A 17,247-nucleotide genomic window follows, 5' to 3' on the forward strand; every position below is an offset into this window, starting at 1 on the left:
CATCCGCAGATTTTATGAGGACACTTCCACTTTTGGTGCCAAGATCAGCAATAAAAAGATTAAATAAAATTGGCCCCAAAACTGATCCCTGAGGAACTCCGCTAGTAACCTTCCTCCAATCTGACAGTTCACTTTTCAATATGACCCGCTGTAGTCTCCCCTTTAACCAGTTGCTTATCCACCTCTCAACTTTCATATTAATCCCTATCTTTTCCAATTTAACCAATAATTCCCCATGTGCTACTGTATCAAATGCCTTACTAAAGTCGAGGTAGATTAGATCCACTGTATTTCCTTTATCTAAAAAATCTGTTACTTTCTCAAAAAAGGAGATCAGGTTGGTTTGGCACGATCTACCTTTTGTAAAACCATGTTGTAATTTGTCCCAATTGCCATTAGCCTCTCAATGTGTCTAACTACTTTCTCCTTCAAACATTTTTCCAGGATCTTACATACTACAGATGTCAAACTAACAGGCCTATAGTTACCCGGGTCACTTTTTTTCCCTTTCTTAAAAATCGGAACTATATTAGCAATTCTCCAGTCAAATGGTACAACCCCTGAGTTTAGAGATTTATTAACAAATTTTGCTAATGGACTTGCAATTTCATGTGCCAGTTCCTTTAATATTCTGTGATGAAGATTATCTGGGCCCCCCGATTTACTCCCATTAAGCTGTTCAAGTTTGGCTTTTACCTCGGATATGGTAATATCTACCTCCTTATCGTTAGTCCCATTTGTTAACTTACCATTATCCCTAAGCTCTTCATTAGCCTCATTAAAGACTGAAGCAAAGTATTTGTTCAAATATTGGGCCATTCCTAGATTATCCTTAACCTCCACTCCATCCTTAGTCATTAGCGGTCCTACTTCTTCTTTTTTTGTTTTTTTCTTATTTATATGGCTATAAAACCTTTTACTATTGGTTTTAATTCCCTTTGCAAGGTCCAACTCTACCTGACTTTTAGCCTTTCTCACTTTATCCCTACATGCTCTAACCTCAATAAGGTACCTTTATTTATTGATCCCTCCCATTTACCACTCCTTATATGCTTTCTGCTATTTCTTAAACACCTCTCTGAGATGCTTGCTCATCCAACTTGGTCTAACACACCTGCCTATAATTTTTTCCCCTTTTCTAAGGATACAGGCTTCTGACAGCTTCTGCAACTTTAACTTAAAATAATTCCAGGCCTCCTACACTTTAAGATCCATAATTTCTTTAGTCCAATCAACTTCCCTAACTAATTTCCTTAATTTACTAAAGTTAGCCCTTTTGAAATCAAAAACCCTAGTCTCAGATTTATTTTTGTTTATCCTTCCATTTAATTTAAACTGAATTAGCTCATGATCACTCGAGCCAAGGTTGTCTCCTACAACCATTTCATCTATGAGGTCCTCGCTACTCACCAAAACCAAATCTAAAATAGCACCCCCCTTGTTGGTTCAGCAACTACTTGATGAAGGAATTCATCAGCTATCACTTCTAGGAAAATCTGAGCCCTATTATTATTACTAGCTCTTGTTCTCCAGTCTATATCTGGAAAGTTGAAATCTCCCATGATTACACAGTTTCCATAAGTATTTACTTCATTAAAAACATTAAAGAGGTCTCTATCCATATCCAAGTTGGATGCTGGTGGTCTATAACACACCCCAAGCACTATCCCAGGGGAGGATCTGATAGTTTTCTTCCCCAATGTGATTTTTGCCCAAACGGACTGTGTCTTCTCCATTCCATCACTTTTTATTTCTTTACAATCTACCTCATCTTTGATATACAATGCAACTCCACCACCTTTACCCTTATTTCTGTCTTTCCTAAACAGCACATACCCTTCAATACCTGTACTCCAGTCATGCCTAGTATTCTACCATGTTTCTGTTATTCCTATAATATCTGGTTTCACTTCCTGGACCAATAGCTCTAGTTCCTCCTTTTTGTTACCTAGGCTCCTCGCATTGGTGTACAAACATCTTAATTTTTGCTGTTTAGCCTCATTCACATTCTTTACCCAATTTGGCACAGACGTTATACCTCCAATATGACCTATTAGACTAGTATCCACCCCACCCTTCCTCATGTTCATTCTCCTACCCCCAGCTATATCCTTTCTTACTTTGTTTTCCTCCCTCTCAGTGTTAAAATCTGGCGTAGAGATTACCTGGGCATCTCCCAACCGTCTCCCCCAAATTCCTAGTTTAAAGCTCTCTTAATAAGTCGAGCCAGCCTCCATCCTAGAAGTCTATTTCCCTCCCTACTTAGGTGAAGTCCATCTCTAGAGAACAGTCCTCTGTCCATAAATGCCTCCCAGTGACCATACATCCCAAAGCCCTCCTTATAGCACCACTGCCTAGGCCATCTATTGATCATCATAATCCTGTCACATCTTAGTTGCCCTTCTCTAGGAACAGGCAGAATCCCACTAAAGATCACCTGAGCCTCAATTTCCTTGAGCATCCTCCCCAGCCTAGCATAGTCTCCCTTAATTCGTTCCAGCGAGAATCTAGCCGTATCATTTGTTCCTACATGAAGGATGATCAATTGATTCCTTCCTGCTCCCTTAATAATTCTCTTCAACCTCAGTTCCACATCTCTTATCTTAGCACCTGGCAGACAGCACACCCTTCTATTCTCTGGATCAGCTCTGGTTACAGGCCTATCTATTCTTCTCAATAAGGAGTCCCCAATCACATAGACCTGCCTTTTCCTAGTGACAGTGAAATTCTCTGGTCTATCTCTAGCTTCCTCTGGCTGCAAGTCCTTGCCATTCCTATTTTCCCTTGTAATCCTAATGCTCATTATTGGTGTTGTCTCCATTAAGTCTTCCCCTTTATCTATGGGACTAGCCACTCTTCTCTTCTTCCTTACCCTTCCATCTTCATTATCTACCTACTGTACCCCTTCTACATTTTCCAGCTCCACATACTTGTTCTTGAGCTCTATTTTTCCTTCACTGACCCATCTTTTCCTCTGCCTGGTCCTCTGAGTCACATGCTTCCGCTGTCCATTTTCTTCGCCCAGCAGTCCCCCTTCTGAGGCCCTTGATCCTGCTTCCATCTGCATATCTAAGCTTTCCCCTTCAGCCACGTCGTGCCTTTGCCCCATCATCTGCTCAAACCCCCTTCTAAACTCGACCAGAGTTTCCATCTGCATCTCCAGTCCTCGGATCTTTTCTTCCAACAGCTCTATCAGGCGGCACTTCATGCAAACAAAACTCCTTTCAGATACCCCCTCCAGAATCATGTACATACTACAGCTACCACATCCAATCATCCTCCTTGTGTTCTCTACTACTTGGGCCATGGCCACTAATGCTGCTGTGTTTTATCTACTTTCTCACCAAAATCCTATTAGTCAGGTGAACACAAAAACAAACCAAAACACCTCCTCCACAGGAAAAACAAACTCCAAACAAGTCCCACAATCCAAACTCCCACTCAAACTCCCCTGTTTATAGCTCTGTTTGTTTGGCATCTGTGCCGCTGCCTGACTGGAAGGCTACCTTTATAGGACCCCTAATCAGTGAAGCCTCTCACCCTAATCAGGGCTCAGCTTCTCTTCCAGCACACTGCCCCTCCAACAGAACTCCCACTCAAACTCCCGTGTTTACAGCTCTGTTCGCTTGGCTCCTGTGCCGCTACAGCTATCTGCAGCATGTACAGGTTGCCCCCCCTCACACACCAAAATCTGAAATGGAGCTCCTGGGGTGAAGATTGCTAGACTTGTTGTTATAAATTAATATCTCCTGCCATCAAGCACTATGTGAAATCGCTATTTTACCAACATGGCATTGTACTTTTCCAATCTTAACATGAGGCGAATTTTGATATTTATTGTTTTGAATACTTGGTTGGACATGATATGAACAATTAGATCCAGTTGCATGCTAAATAATTAAAAATCAAGCTAGTCTATTAAAAATAGCACAGGGTAGAAATATAATTAATATGCTTAGAATTTTCCTTTGTCTATAATACAAATTAAAACTGGGTTCTATTTTGTATTGTAGTATAATCAGGGCCTTAACTATTGCCTCATCCTGTGCTTGAGATGGATGTGTGGGTTACTCATGCCTAGAAACCTTGGCAAGCTGGTTTACAATCCTTTGTCACTATGTAAATTTCTCAGGATGTTCCACCTGAGTTTAGAGAGGCTAGCAGTAGTGTTTTCCTCTTCTGTGGTATAAAAGGGTGATTTGATGGGCGTGTCTTAGTTTAATAATGCTTACGGGCATGATGAGCTATACAAGTGTTGCCTGTCTTGAATAGAGCAGTTATAGAGAAACAATGGCCAGTAACAACCACTAATGAGGGGCCATTTGCATTGATGAGTTGAGTGTTAGGGACCAGCTGCAAGTGTTGTGCCATATTCAGAAAATTTAAATATGCTTGAGTGCTACATGACATGCAGTGAAACAGATTGAACAAAATAAAAGTGTTACATAGCTGTTTTAGACGTTGCTAAATTAAATTGTAGTTGGCCAATGAAATTTAGCCAAAACCTGTACTTTATTTGTGTTAAGTATTGTAAAGACAGCATGATCAATTAATACATTGGATATTCGACTGTTTTTGTAGCATCAGAAAGTCCCATTTAATTGACTTACTCTACAGAACTTTCTCCTCATTGAATTATTTTTTATTCTAACAAAAATATAGAGTGAAAGGATTGTAAAATGTATTCTGACTCCTTGATATTTTGAATGGAATATTTGTGTGCACATTTCACAAAATATTCTACAATTTCATTTTGCATGTGCCTTCTCTCCTGAAATGTATTAGAAATCAGGTAACTTGGCTGCAAAGACTACACAGTCATGAAAATTGGGAAATCAAAAAATCAAAATGGGAGGCGTGTCTAAATTTGAATGTATACCTTTTTGCTTGATTTGTTTTCAGATACCTTTTTGCAAAATCCTGAATTTTCCCTTCTTTTGACAGGTACCACAGACCGAAAACATGAAATCAAAAAGGTACCTCCTGAAAGGCCAGAATGTCTTCCTAATCGAACAGAGGAGAAAGGTATGAAATAGGCTCCTATGTCTCCTGTTTGAATAGAGATGGACAGAGGAGATTATTTTAAAGTTTTCATTTTCCAATCAGTAGATAGGTTTAATTAAGTGTATTTTGTACACATGAAAGTTGATTGATGTGCCATAACTTACTTTTATGCATTTCTTTTTTTTTCCTTTTATAAACTTTATAACTTGGCTTTATAACTTTAGGTTAACTCTCCTTAACCTAAATCACTAGCTCACTTTCATATATCTATGAAATGCATCATATTTTCCATCAGTTAGACAACACAGTAGTAAATTGGTCTCCAGTGCTCTGAATGCCCCTGCTGCTTCTTCGAGTAAGGTGTGTTGGCACCTTGCGTCTATAGTCAGAGATTTGTAGCAGCAATACCCCAGGTGGTGGTGGTGCACACAAGGTATGCGTCTCGCGTCAGTGCGAGTGCTTAACCGCTATGCACCATCAGCTGTCCTTCAGTTTTTTCTCTACTGCCTTAGGCTTACGGCAGCTCCATGACTTCAATCTCCTGATTAACCTCTAGATAAGTTCCTTTTATTGTTTATCTATACCGGTTTCTTTATTTCCCCCTTCTTTAAAAAAAAAATCCCTTCTCTTATTTTACACCTGTCCTCAATGCCCTTAAGGGCAGTTTCATTTGGGGATGACTGAAAGCAACATGCCAGGGTCCCCTGGGTTCAAATGTTGCCTCACTTTGTGGACTTTCAGTCCCAGTTTCTGACCGACACACACACATAGTGCATCCTCTGCTTGGGAGAAACACATGTACCTCAGAAGCGTGCACACTGCAAGAAACTTTCTGCTAGATCCCATAAAGCTAGAGACCTGCAACACAAGCTTCTCCTAATGGAGAAATCACTGAGACCATCTTCCGACCCTGAGACTAGGATCTCTATGGTGCCAAATTCCTCTACAGCGGCTTTGACCACAGATCACACCTATGTACTCTGAAAGCTTCTCCTCCTAAACAGCCTTCAACACAGGCTGCAGACATCATCCCAAAGAAAACGAGCTAAAAAACTGCATTCTCCAACCAGAAAATCAGCCCCAGTATCGATGGCACAGACCATCTTGTACCGAAGTGCACCAGGAATATCTGGTACACAGATGTCCTGAGGGCCAAAGGCAAAGGAAATGTCAGATCCTTGCTTTGGTGAGCAAGCCAAGAAAACTATCCTCCAGCTTGGCATCCACAGCACCGAAAAAGCCAGCACTAAGAACATAAGAACTGCCGTACTGGGTCAAACCAAAGGTCCATCTAGCCCAGTAGCCTGTCTGCTGACAGTGGCCAGTACCAGGTGCCCCAGAGAGGGTGGACTGAAGACAATGATCAAGCCATCCTTCTCCAGCTTCTGGCAAACAGAGGCCAGGGACACCATTTCTATCCCCTGGCTAATAGCCTTTTATGGACCTAACCTCCATGAAATTATCTAGTTTCTCTTTAAACTCTGTTAATAGTCCTAGCCTTCACAGCCTCCTCTAGCAAGGAGTTCCACAGGTTGACTACACGCTGTGTGAAGAAGAACTTTCTTTTATTAATTTTAAACCTGCTACCCATTAATTTCATTTGGTGTCCTTTAGTTCTTCTATTATGGGAACTAATAAATAACTTTTCTTTATCCGCCCTCTCCATACCACTCATGATTTTATATATCTCTATCATATCCCCCTTCAGTCTCCTATTTTCTAAACTGAAAAGTCCCAGTCGCTTTAACCTCTCTTCATATGGGACCCATTCCAAACCCCCTAATCATTTTAGTTGCCCGTTTCTGAACCCTTTCCAAGGCCAAAATATCTTTTTTGAGGTGAGGAGATCACATCTGTACACAGTATTCAAGATGTGGGCGTACCATAGTTTTATACAGGGGCGGTAAGATATTCTGTGTCTTATTTTCTATCCCTTTCTTAATTCCTCTTTTAAGGCAGAGTCCCCTGTGTGCACACACAGACACGAATGACTCCAGCACTAGCTGTGTAAACTCACATGCACACCCCAGCACTGACCTTTAAGGTACCACCACTGTTAACCACTCATGCTGAATTATGCTTGACATCGGTACATGGAACACTGCTTTTCAGTACTGATGGTACCCCAGTTACCCCAGTTTGCTTGGGCCCCAGTCCTATAGCAATACTCGCCAGCTCTGCCTCACCCTCTGTCCATCCTCTGGAGGATGAAGATGAGGAGGAGGTGACAATTCACACTCCACATAACTCCTCCCCCAAGCAGCTTTACCACCACCCACCAACAAACTTTGGTGCTAATGTAAGTGGTTGAATGATCCCGCTATTGTGGGGAACTTTCCCGGCTTCTATACCACCGCAGTGAAACAAACCAGCGAAAGGATCTGAGTCCAGCTCCCATTTCTTTTACGCAAAGGCCTCCCTGACCCTGAGGGCTCCCCTTCCAGAGTCCTCGAAATCCCAACAAGGCTGGGCCCAGGTTTTCTGGGGCTTAATCCCCGACCTTGTAGTCACTTGGGGCAGGGGTTAAGGTGTCCCCACTCCGGGGTGCCCTCTTCACACTGGAATCTTTCTTGACCCAGTGATCATTTCATACAGTTCAAAGCAAATACAATTTATTAAACAGCAACTGATTAAAGAGAAAAGAATAAGGAAAAAATGAGAGAGGTTAAATGAGAACACATAATCCTGCTCTGTAGCACGGGGACATCACAACCAGCAGTTTGCAGAGTGTAAGGACAGTTCACAGTCTATTCCTTGTAGGTCCCAGGGCTCTTTCTCAGGCTCTGGCTGTGCTGCAGGGGGGGCTGCAGGTTGGACATGCTTGCTCTAGCAGTGACCACACGACTTCAGGCTCTAGGTGGCAGGACCCCTAGAGTTACAATCCCTCTCCAAGCTTGGCCTGCAGGGCCTCTTGGCTGGTGGCATCTCTCTGCCCAGAGCCTCTCCCCCCACTTTGCTGGTCCCAGCTGCTCACCACACACAGCTGCAGACTGTGCTGCTTTGCCAGCCTCCAGCTCCTTGTGTTGCTTCTCTGACCCCTTGGGCTCTCGGGTCACTGCAAGTCTGCTTCTCACCACAGGGTCTGCGCTCCTTGGGCTGTGTGCGCCTGGCTCTGACACTGCAGGTTTGTCTCTCAACACAGCTTGCTCTTCTTGCTTCTCTTCTCAGCTCTCTCTCCTTTTCTCAGAGAGACTCAGAAAATTCCAGCTCACACAGAGGACGGGACCTGGCCTCCTAATTTCCTCATTGGCCTGTCCAATCAGGATGAGCTGGAGTGTTGGTCTCTTTCCATTGTCCCTGGGGTCTATCAGTCTCAGGGCCCTGATTTCTCATGGACCCTTCCCCATTTGGTACTGGGAGCTGGCCAACCAAAAACTCCCACTGAGTTTTAGTAAGGGGTTAACAGTTCCCTTACACCGTTCCCATCAATGCCCCCACTGATATCAATGCTTTCTACATGGCCATGTAGAGCCCAAACCCAGGCTTCATGCAAGATGACAGCTCCTCACATTACCCAATCTCCTTCACCCTCTATTCCACCACTGACTCGGAGGAGGACCTAGATGAACTGGAGGATGCCCCTGTAGGCGATGACAGTTGATGGTAGGTGGCAGTTAACCACTCTCACTGATGAGAGGGAGGTATTGGGGTATTGCTGCTACAAATCTCCAACTATAAGTCCCAAGCGCCGACACACCTAACATGGATCATCCACAGGGACAACCATTTCAGAGAACTTATGTTGCCATTTCATCTGATTTTTTTTTTTTTCCCCAGCTAGAATGATCAACAAATACAAATTGCCATATGGCTGTTTTTGTGGTCCCTGATTCCTTCAAACTTAGTATTGTAAAACCTCTGAAGAGGTAGCCTCCCTCTGTGTAATATTCTGCAGTATATGCATAGAGGTTTGTGTTTCTATTCACAACATATTGTAGAGACAATGTTGTCACCGATGGGTCTGGTATGTTATGAGAGATAAAGGGTGAGAGTTTTGCCACTGACTTCAATGGAGCCAAGGTTTTCACCGAAGTAATAATCTAGAGTGGTAAAAATGTCTAGTTACATCTTCTAATATGCATTTACAGCATATTTTATAATGGGACTATTTCATTTGTATGTAATCTATGGACGTCCTAGCAATAACAGGCATTGGCCTGGTAAAGACTTAAAATTTCCTAGGAAAAGTAATGAGTTTAACTAACCACTTTTGAAACTTGGAATCTCAAAAATTAGGCTCATTTTTTAGAAGTAGCTCCACTTGCCCACATTTGTAAAAAATCAGGCCACTTTTATTTAGATGCCTAAATACAAATCTGGATATCTAAATGTTGTCCCTCAAGTTGTTACATTTTGACCCTAGTATCTTAAGATGATTCCTTTTTAATTTAAATGTATTTATATTAAATGCCTGCAGCATACATTTTCAGAAGATATTGAAATGTTTCGGCAGAGCATTAAGAACATATAACATTATTATCCTTATTTTTGTACTCTTCTAACTGAACATTGTGTTACAAAGTAAAAATTATATGAAGTTGGACTTTGGGAAAATGTTTCTGCGTAGCGTATAATTCTCTATTCTTTTATTTTAATAGTTATTTATATACTACATTTTTAACTCTTAAAATTAGAAATTACACTCAGATTCAGACATTGTCTGCACATTTCAGCCAACATCATGTTTAATGTAGATTCAAACTATTTAAATGTATATAGGACATTTTATATATTTATATATGTATAAATATTTTATACTCAAAAGAATGAAGTAAGGCAGAACAGTGAAAAATGCAGACTTATTTCTTAGATGTGTTTTAATGAACAGTCATTGCCTTCGTGTATTGTAAATCTGTGTATGCCAGTGAATTCCACTTAACAAGGTCTTTGTTCTTTCTTGGGGGGGGGGAATTGATTTAAAGAAAGACCAGAAAGAGAGCAAAAACTGGTAGATTTGCAGAAGCCTTCAGTTCCTGCTATACCGCCAAAGAAACCTCGACCACCCAAAACGAACTCTCTGAACAGACCTGGTTCAATGCCCCCAAGACGACCAGAAAGACCAGCTGTGCCTTTGTCTCATACAAGGTATTTTTTCCCATTTACCCAGAGTTTCTTCAGTTGATTGGAAAGTTGCAGATTTCACAGTGTGGATTTTCTGTAGCTGTTGCTGTTCATTTCCAGTTACAATTTTCTTTGAAATAATAGTAAAGATCTCTGGTTAAATACTTAACTATCATACTGTCACACTGTCTTTAGCTACACTTTGATCCTACTATAATGCAATTGAGTTGTTTATCAATTACGTAGTTGACAGATTTATTCCTGCTGTAAAGTTTGTGGGTTGTGTACATTAGCATGTACAACCAAGATAACTAATTCAAGTTCAATGGCACTCTATTAACTCAGGTTACACCAAGACCAACAACTCTAGATTAGCCAAGCCCTCTTTCTACTCTCCAGGGTAGTGAAACCAGCTTCAAAGTGCTATCTACTATGAATGTCACACAAGAAAAAAGAAAGAAATATCTAATTCTCTAATCTCTTATGGAAGTAAATATTACATGTAAAAGTAACTGGCAGATTTTTTTAATAAAAAAATGTGTTAAGTTGATATTGCCCCTTTAAATGCTACACATGCTAAAGGTTTTACCACTCATTATTTTATTAGCTAATTTAAAATAATGGGTTATCAAGGGTCTCTTTTGCAACAGGATACAATTTGAGAGAACATTTTATACGAATAAGGCTAGACATTCATATAGTGAAATATATAAAACAGTCTTTTAATTATTTGGATAACTCAGAAACTTGGAAAAATAGGGCAAAAGTGATGTTTTTGTTAAATGTAGCTTGCAGGAGATTATTTTTTCAGTCATTTCAGTTTAATGAACTAATAAATATTTTGAAAGTATTTTCTGGTATCTTATACTGAGATCTGTAAGACTTGGGCCAATTAAAATATTAAATAAAAATAGAACTCCTACAGTGCGGAGTACAATAATTTTGCAGCGTCTAAGGGAAAAATATGATGCATTTTAATAAAATTCCCCTTGGATTTCTGTTGCCGTTGGTTAGCAGAGTCAATTCTAATTTGTGTGTGTGTGTATGTGTTACATCTCATGGGTTTCATGGGCTGTTTTATATTTTGTAATAAAAAGCAGTTTTTTCAGTTAAATAAAATAATTTTCTTTTGGAAGCTGGATAGGACTTCAAGGACTTATGAGTTAGGTACCAAGAAGGCCATGGCAACTAGCTTGGATGTGGAACAAAGTTGCAATTGACTTGTCTCCAGACATCTTAACTTGTTTGGACACGCTGCTCTATTGGTACACCAGTTACCAGTAGTTCAGGTCTCTATTGTAGACAAGACACATATTATCTGTGAGTTGACACTTGAACCCAGGATTTTGCCCTTTTTTTCTGAGATATGTTTGTCTGAAGAAAGGTTTTTTTTCCACGGTCATCTATTGGAGATTAATATGAAGGATTGTAATAGCAGAAAGCTATACAAATGGCAAAAGGTCTGTGCCAGAAATTGAGCACTCAAGATCTGAGTAACCAGGGTGCTGCACCACCTAGTGGCTTGAAGCAGTTATTACAACCAAATATATGGTTTCTGCTTTCAGCACCCCCACTATAAAAAATGGTCCAGCATCCCTGGGAGCAACCCTATAATAAATTTTCATGTGTGTATGATGGACAAATCCTGTCCAGCATCAAGTTCAGCTTCAGTATCTTCCAACCCAAAAATCATAATATATAACCCCAGCAAAACAGCATTAAGATGCACCTCCTTCTCAGAACACTTCCAACTAGTACTCTTCCGTTAAATATGTCTCTTCAAAGAAATCGAAGGGAGGACAAGTTAGGGCAGTTGTTAGGATTGCCACCAGGACTGTTAGTTTGTTATACATTTTTTCCAGCGATTATAATAAAAAAAAAAAAAAAAAAGAGAGAGAGAGAATTTTATTGACCAAGTAGATAATTCTGAACATCCTCATTTATCATCAGTATCTTTCTAATCTAGTGTGCCAGGAATTTCTAGTCTTAATTTCTTCTGTTTCCTCATCTTTAGAGATACCCTGTCAATGTAATATTTCATAAATATGATCTTGTTTTACAGATCAACAACTTTTTTTATCTTTTAACATTCTTAAATATTCTCTTTAATGTACGGTAGTGCTATCTCTTTGCATCCAGTTTTTTGTAATTTCTTCGTTTTCAACAAGACTTTCTAAACTTTGTATCTATTACAGCATTTTTAGTCTGAACAGTTCTAATAGCTACTGCCATGTTCATGCTTATAAATCTGTCATCATTAATAAAATCTAAACCATCCTTTGCCAGAATATACCACCAGAAGCAAACAGGTGGTATATGGTTGAATCTGCTAGTGAATAATAAGGAGCAAAATCTTTAAGAGATCATGCTTTATTTCTAATTTATTAATATCTAATACTACTAGTTTAAGAAACACACTAAATATCTAGGTCATTAGTAACAGGGACAGCTATATATTTGGCACATTTTCCCAAAATGTGCAGACATGTACATATAACACTATTATAGTATTTAATATATTGTTACATTAGTGACAGTTATTGTGGGAATTAAGCAGTATCGTCAACCTCGCCATAATATGGGAAATATTCCATGACTATAATACACATTTTATTCCATAAAGTGCACTAAAGCTGTCTTGAATTCTCATAGTAAATATTCACAAAGATGTTGTGTATGACCTGTGCAATATAACCATGTGCTCCTACTGCTAATCCCATTTTATTCTCTCTGAATGGCCATATTACTTTGATAGACTTAATCGGTATGTGATTGTTGCGCTTTTATGCATGGAAGGAAAAGCAGGGTTACTCATAACTGAATCCCTGTTGCTTTTAAAAATTTCAGCCCCTCCCCCCCCCCATGTAAAGTATCATCATTCCTCTGTCATGTTCTAATGCTGAAGAAATTTTCACTCTACAGTTACTTGGTTGGGGGACATCCATGAAACCATAGAGTGGGATGAATAATACAAAAATCTTCATCTTCTAGTGCAGTTTCTCTCATATGGAGCCAGCGTCACCGCCAGGGGCTTTTCTTGTGGCCACAACCTCCTGGGTTGTGATGGAAGGAGGGGCAAAGTAGCAACTCCTCCCCTTCTCTGTTGCTCCTGGATGCACTGCCTCAGTGTTGGTTGCTGGGATTGGCAGGAGGGACTGGCCCTGCCCTTCTCTGGAGACACCTGGGGCATAGTGCTGGAGGAGCAGGCAGCCAGAGAGTTCCTTATCCTCCTGGTACGGCTGGGCTCAGGCTTTTGGCTCCATGCTCAGGCCCCAGCCATAGGTCTTCAAGCTTTGGTCATGAGGCTTCAGATTCCATCTCTCTGCTGTGTCCCTTGATTCCCCTCTCAGGACTTCATTTGACTCCAGATTTGCCAGGGCTGAGTAACTCTGTTGTGAAAAATGGTACTTGTATGTGTGTTAGTTTCACTTTTCACATCAGACTTACTAGCTAGCGATACATGCGTTGCAATAATTTGGATGTGTATATTGTAAATAGTTATTTATTTTTCCTAATGCTAATTCAGTAATTTAGGGGAAAGTGTGAGAGCACTATTAGTGGCTGCACTCTGAGGCACCACAAATTTGTCCTGGGAACCCCTATTCTAGTGAGAGACACTTACCACGAAGAGGAAACTGTTTCCATGAACAGAATGGAAGACTGCTAGATCTCATTATCCCAGCCTGACATTTTTTCTCTTCATCCATTTATCTACAGATTTGTGGTTCTCCCATATATAATATATATAGGCCTTAATTATTAATTGTAAGCAACTAAAATTAAGCTGTTGAAGGGTAGCCCTTTGCCCTTAGATTTCCTTCATATTGAGATGCTGTGAGTATTTGAGGAATAATTTAGGACACAACTGTGTCTAAAATAGCTTTTTGACAGGTGTTAAAAGAGAAATGAGATAAGGTTAATCCATGCAGTATGTCTGCTTACTAGAGATGGCTCTCTGTGACAGGTCGTAATAATTCTGTACTATACAGGAGGAACACATTCCTTTTTATTAATTGCAAGCTGGCAATTTAGTGTAACCCCGGGAAGCTGCCAATATTATTGTAACCCACAGACAAACTCTGATAAATGTTCTCTTTTCTTTTTTTCACCGTAGGAGTGAGAGTACAAAAGTAGAGTTAGTGGGCAGTACGGTATCTGGAACCTTGGAGAAGGACTCCTCAGAAAGAAGCAGTGACATTGGTAAGTTGCTGTGTTTTTGTAGTTCTTCTAACAAAGTTATGGTGTAGATATCTGCGTTTTGGTGGCACTTGCTCTGCTCCAAGAAGTAGTGAATGGGTTCATACTGAATTTTAAATGCAAAGTTAATCACATGTTCCTATTGTTGCATAAACTTTTTAAAGAAAAAACAAATATGAAACAGATTTATTTGGCATGGGAAATTGATTTTATTGTTAAAAACCTGAAGAAATTGCTTAGGCCAAATGAATAATTGTACTATATTTTGGTAAAGTAAAGATTAATGTATATTCTGTGTTTACAGTGTGTTAAAGGTGTAGATACCAATAATTTTTACATTTTTAAATACAAGGGAAATAGAGACTAATTTTAAAAAAATCAGTTTTGCTAAATAAGTATTAAAGGAAATGCCTGTTCAGTTTTAAAATGAACATGAACTCACCTTGAATTAAGATAATTAATCGATATCCCTAAAACATTTACAGTTGTGTCACCTTGAAGAGGAGTAAAGATAATTATTTTTAATTTTTTTCCATTGCTAAGTTTGAAATCTGTAAAAGATGTTCATGAGTGGGATATTGTTGTAATGGAGGTGTTGAAAGTGAGGTGTTCTGATTCTTGTTTATTTCTGAAAGCAAACCCAGGGACAGAGTCACTTTTATGTGGAAGTAGTCCAGTGACATCTGCTCCAGTCACTCAGTTTGGTAACAACTGTGTGGCAGCAGACATGTTTTTGTAAGAGGTAGAATATTTGTACTCTGAATGTAACCATTACTAGAACTCATTGATAGCATATAAAGTTATTTTGATTTTTTTAAAATAGAACACATGAATATTAGCCCATTTGGTAAAATATAATATTATGCATTCATCAACAAGTCTGCCTTTTCTCTGGACTTGAAAGAAAAAATGTTATTTTATATATAAAAATGTAATATTTGAATTTAAAATATAAAAAGCAACCACACAAATAATTTCTTAGGTTTGTGAAAGTGACCTATATTGTTGCTCTCAGTACTCATGTATCAGCTTTTTGAATTTGTTACTGTCAGTGTATTCTATTGTAGCAAACATGTTCTAAAGGAGTAAATAGTATATTTTTTTATTTTAAAAAAGTAAACATAGCGAAACACATTACAATTAAACTGCATGAACTGTTTTGAAAGTCTACAGTATAAGTCAACAGTATAATTTGGAAATGCAATCAATTTCATCATTTAATATTGCTAGCTTTTATTATTAATGTTTGTAAATTTAATTCAAAGCTGGTAGGCGGTTGTGTATTAGAGGGAGAAAATGTTGTACCAGCAAATAGCATATAATGGTGTGATATATGTATCCTAACATGGTTAATGGGTTGTTTGATGTGATAAAAAAACCGATTTTTAAAAATGGCTATCATGGGACAACTAGTAAATTTCTGCTCTTTTCCGGAACCATTCAGACTTTTTATTTTCTGAGGTGGGGGCTGGTAGGGAGAACAGAAGCAAATTAAACAAATATCACCCAAGGGCACTGAACACAAAAATAAACAAATCATAATTGCAACATGTTATTTAACGTTTTAGGCACTGAGTTACCAATAACTTTAGTGGAAAGAACTGTGTCTAATGATAGAATAGCATGAACACTTAGATAAAAATAACCTGGTACTGTTAAACATACAGGACATCACCAAGACATGACTTTAGAGCCTATTAGAGTTCACAGAAAAAATTATTAAGTTGGGACTGAAAGGTGCCCCAGAGTTCATAATTTACTTGGATTTTTAAGAAACTGTTCTGTGATGGATTAAAACTTTGTAGGCTAAAGTGGGTTGTAGTAAGAGATTGCTCCTTACAGTGGAGAGGAATTCTTTTCATAGGGTTTCCTAGGGGCCCATGTTATTTTATAGATTAATCGTTTGTGAGAGGAAGACACGCTAAAGTGATGAAATGTTGGTGATAATAAATTAAGTAAAAACCGTAGAGAATGGAGATGGCTTTAAAAGCATTGAGTTAATGGGCAGCATGAGGTCAAAGGGAATTAAATTGAGATATGTGTAATGTAAGGTAGTGAGTATTACCAAAACTGTTTTAATTTTATAAAACAAAAAAAAGTGACTACTCATGGGAGTTAGCAAAAGTGGCCACTTATAAGTGGTGATCTCTCTTCGAAGGTTTGCATGCCCGAGAGAAGTGATGTTCTGTAGCTTCTGCAAGTAGTAACGTGGGACAGATAGTCTGTCTTCAGAGATTGTCTCTAAGGCAGGTTTTATTGTACATGCTAATGAGCTCTGAGGAAGAGGACAGCTTCCACCTGCTCCCTTTTGCTTCCAATAAAGTTGGGCTCAGTACCATAGAAAACGTACAAGCAGAGACTGTAGCTGTTGCAGGAGTAGTTGTTGAAGAGGAGGAACCCTACATGGCCCTTCTCATAGCTCTTGCATACCCATTTCGCTGTCATCTTGGTCACTGGGTTACTTCCCATTTCTACAATAGCTTAAACAAAGCTGTTCTGGGGCACTGAGGAGGAGGAGGAACAGCAGTAGTTAGTCAGATGTGGCTCAGTTCAATTTCATAATGCTACAAAGTGCTATGCGTAGGATGGTGCTTCAGCACTGGGCACTGGGAATTTTGAAACCTTCCTACACTTCACTGGGGCACTCCAACTATCAGCAAAGTTCTACTGTACTCTGTCAGAGAGGTGTTGAGTATTGGCACACAAATTATAACTGAATTGCCATTGCTTGAGCTTCACTAGATTGATATTGTACAATTCAGTTAATGTTGTAATACCAGAAAGTTATATTTCAATAGAAATATTTCAATAGATACTAAATCTACAAAGGGGCTTGTCTTCATTAGCAAATTATATTGAGATGGAAGTTAACCTTGAATAGTTAGCTAACACCATGCTGATGCCGACTTTGTGATCTGTTTAGACAGACACACATCATGTTCTACATGGTCTGGGGTAAACCCTACTCTCATTTGGATTTATCCA

The 17,247-nt window shown here is 39.3% G+C and overlaps 1 protein-coding gene across 8 annotated transcripts in view; it reads left to right on the plus strand.

Annotated features, from left to right (window-relative positions):
- The window catches only part of SH3KBP1 (SH3 domain containing kinase binding protein 1), a 327,120-nt gene that overhangs the window by 284,772 nt on the left and 25,101 nt on the right, over nucleotides 1-17,247 (plus strand). For all 8 annotated transcript variants that reach the window (XM_075913587.2, XM_075913595.2, XM_075913614.2 and 5 more), the window contains 3 exons: nucleotides 4,945-5,025; nucleotides 9,927-10,089; nucleotides 14,180-14,265. In XM_075913587.2, coding sequence (XP_075769702.1) covers nucleotides 4,945-5,025; nucleotides 9,927-10,089; nucleotides 14,180-14,265 — 330 coding nt within the window. The remainder of the gene's footprint in view (nucleotides 1-4,944; nucleotides 5,026-9,926; nucleotides 10,090-14,179; nucleotides 14,266-17,247) is intronic.

The sequence above is a fragment of the Pelodiscus sinensis genome, chromosome 1 (genome assembly GCF_052426305.1).
Source record: "Pelodiscus sinensis isolate ZL-2025 chromosome 1, ASM5242630v1, whole genome shotgun sequence".
Taxonomy (NCBI): Eukaryota; Metazoa; Chordata; order Testudines; family Trionychidae; genus Pelodiscus; species Pelodiscus sinensis.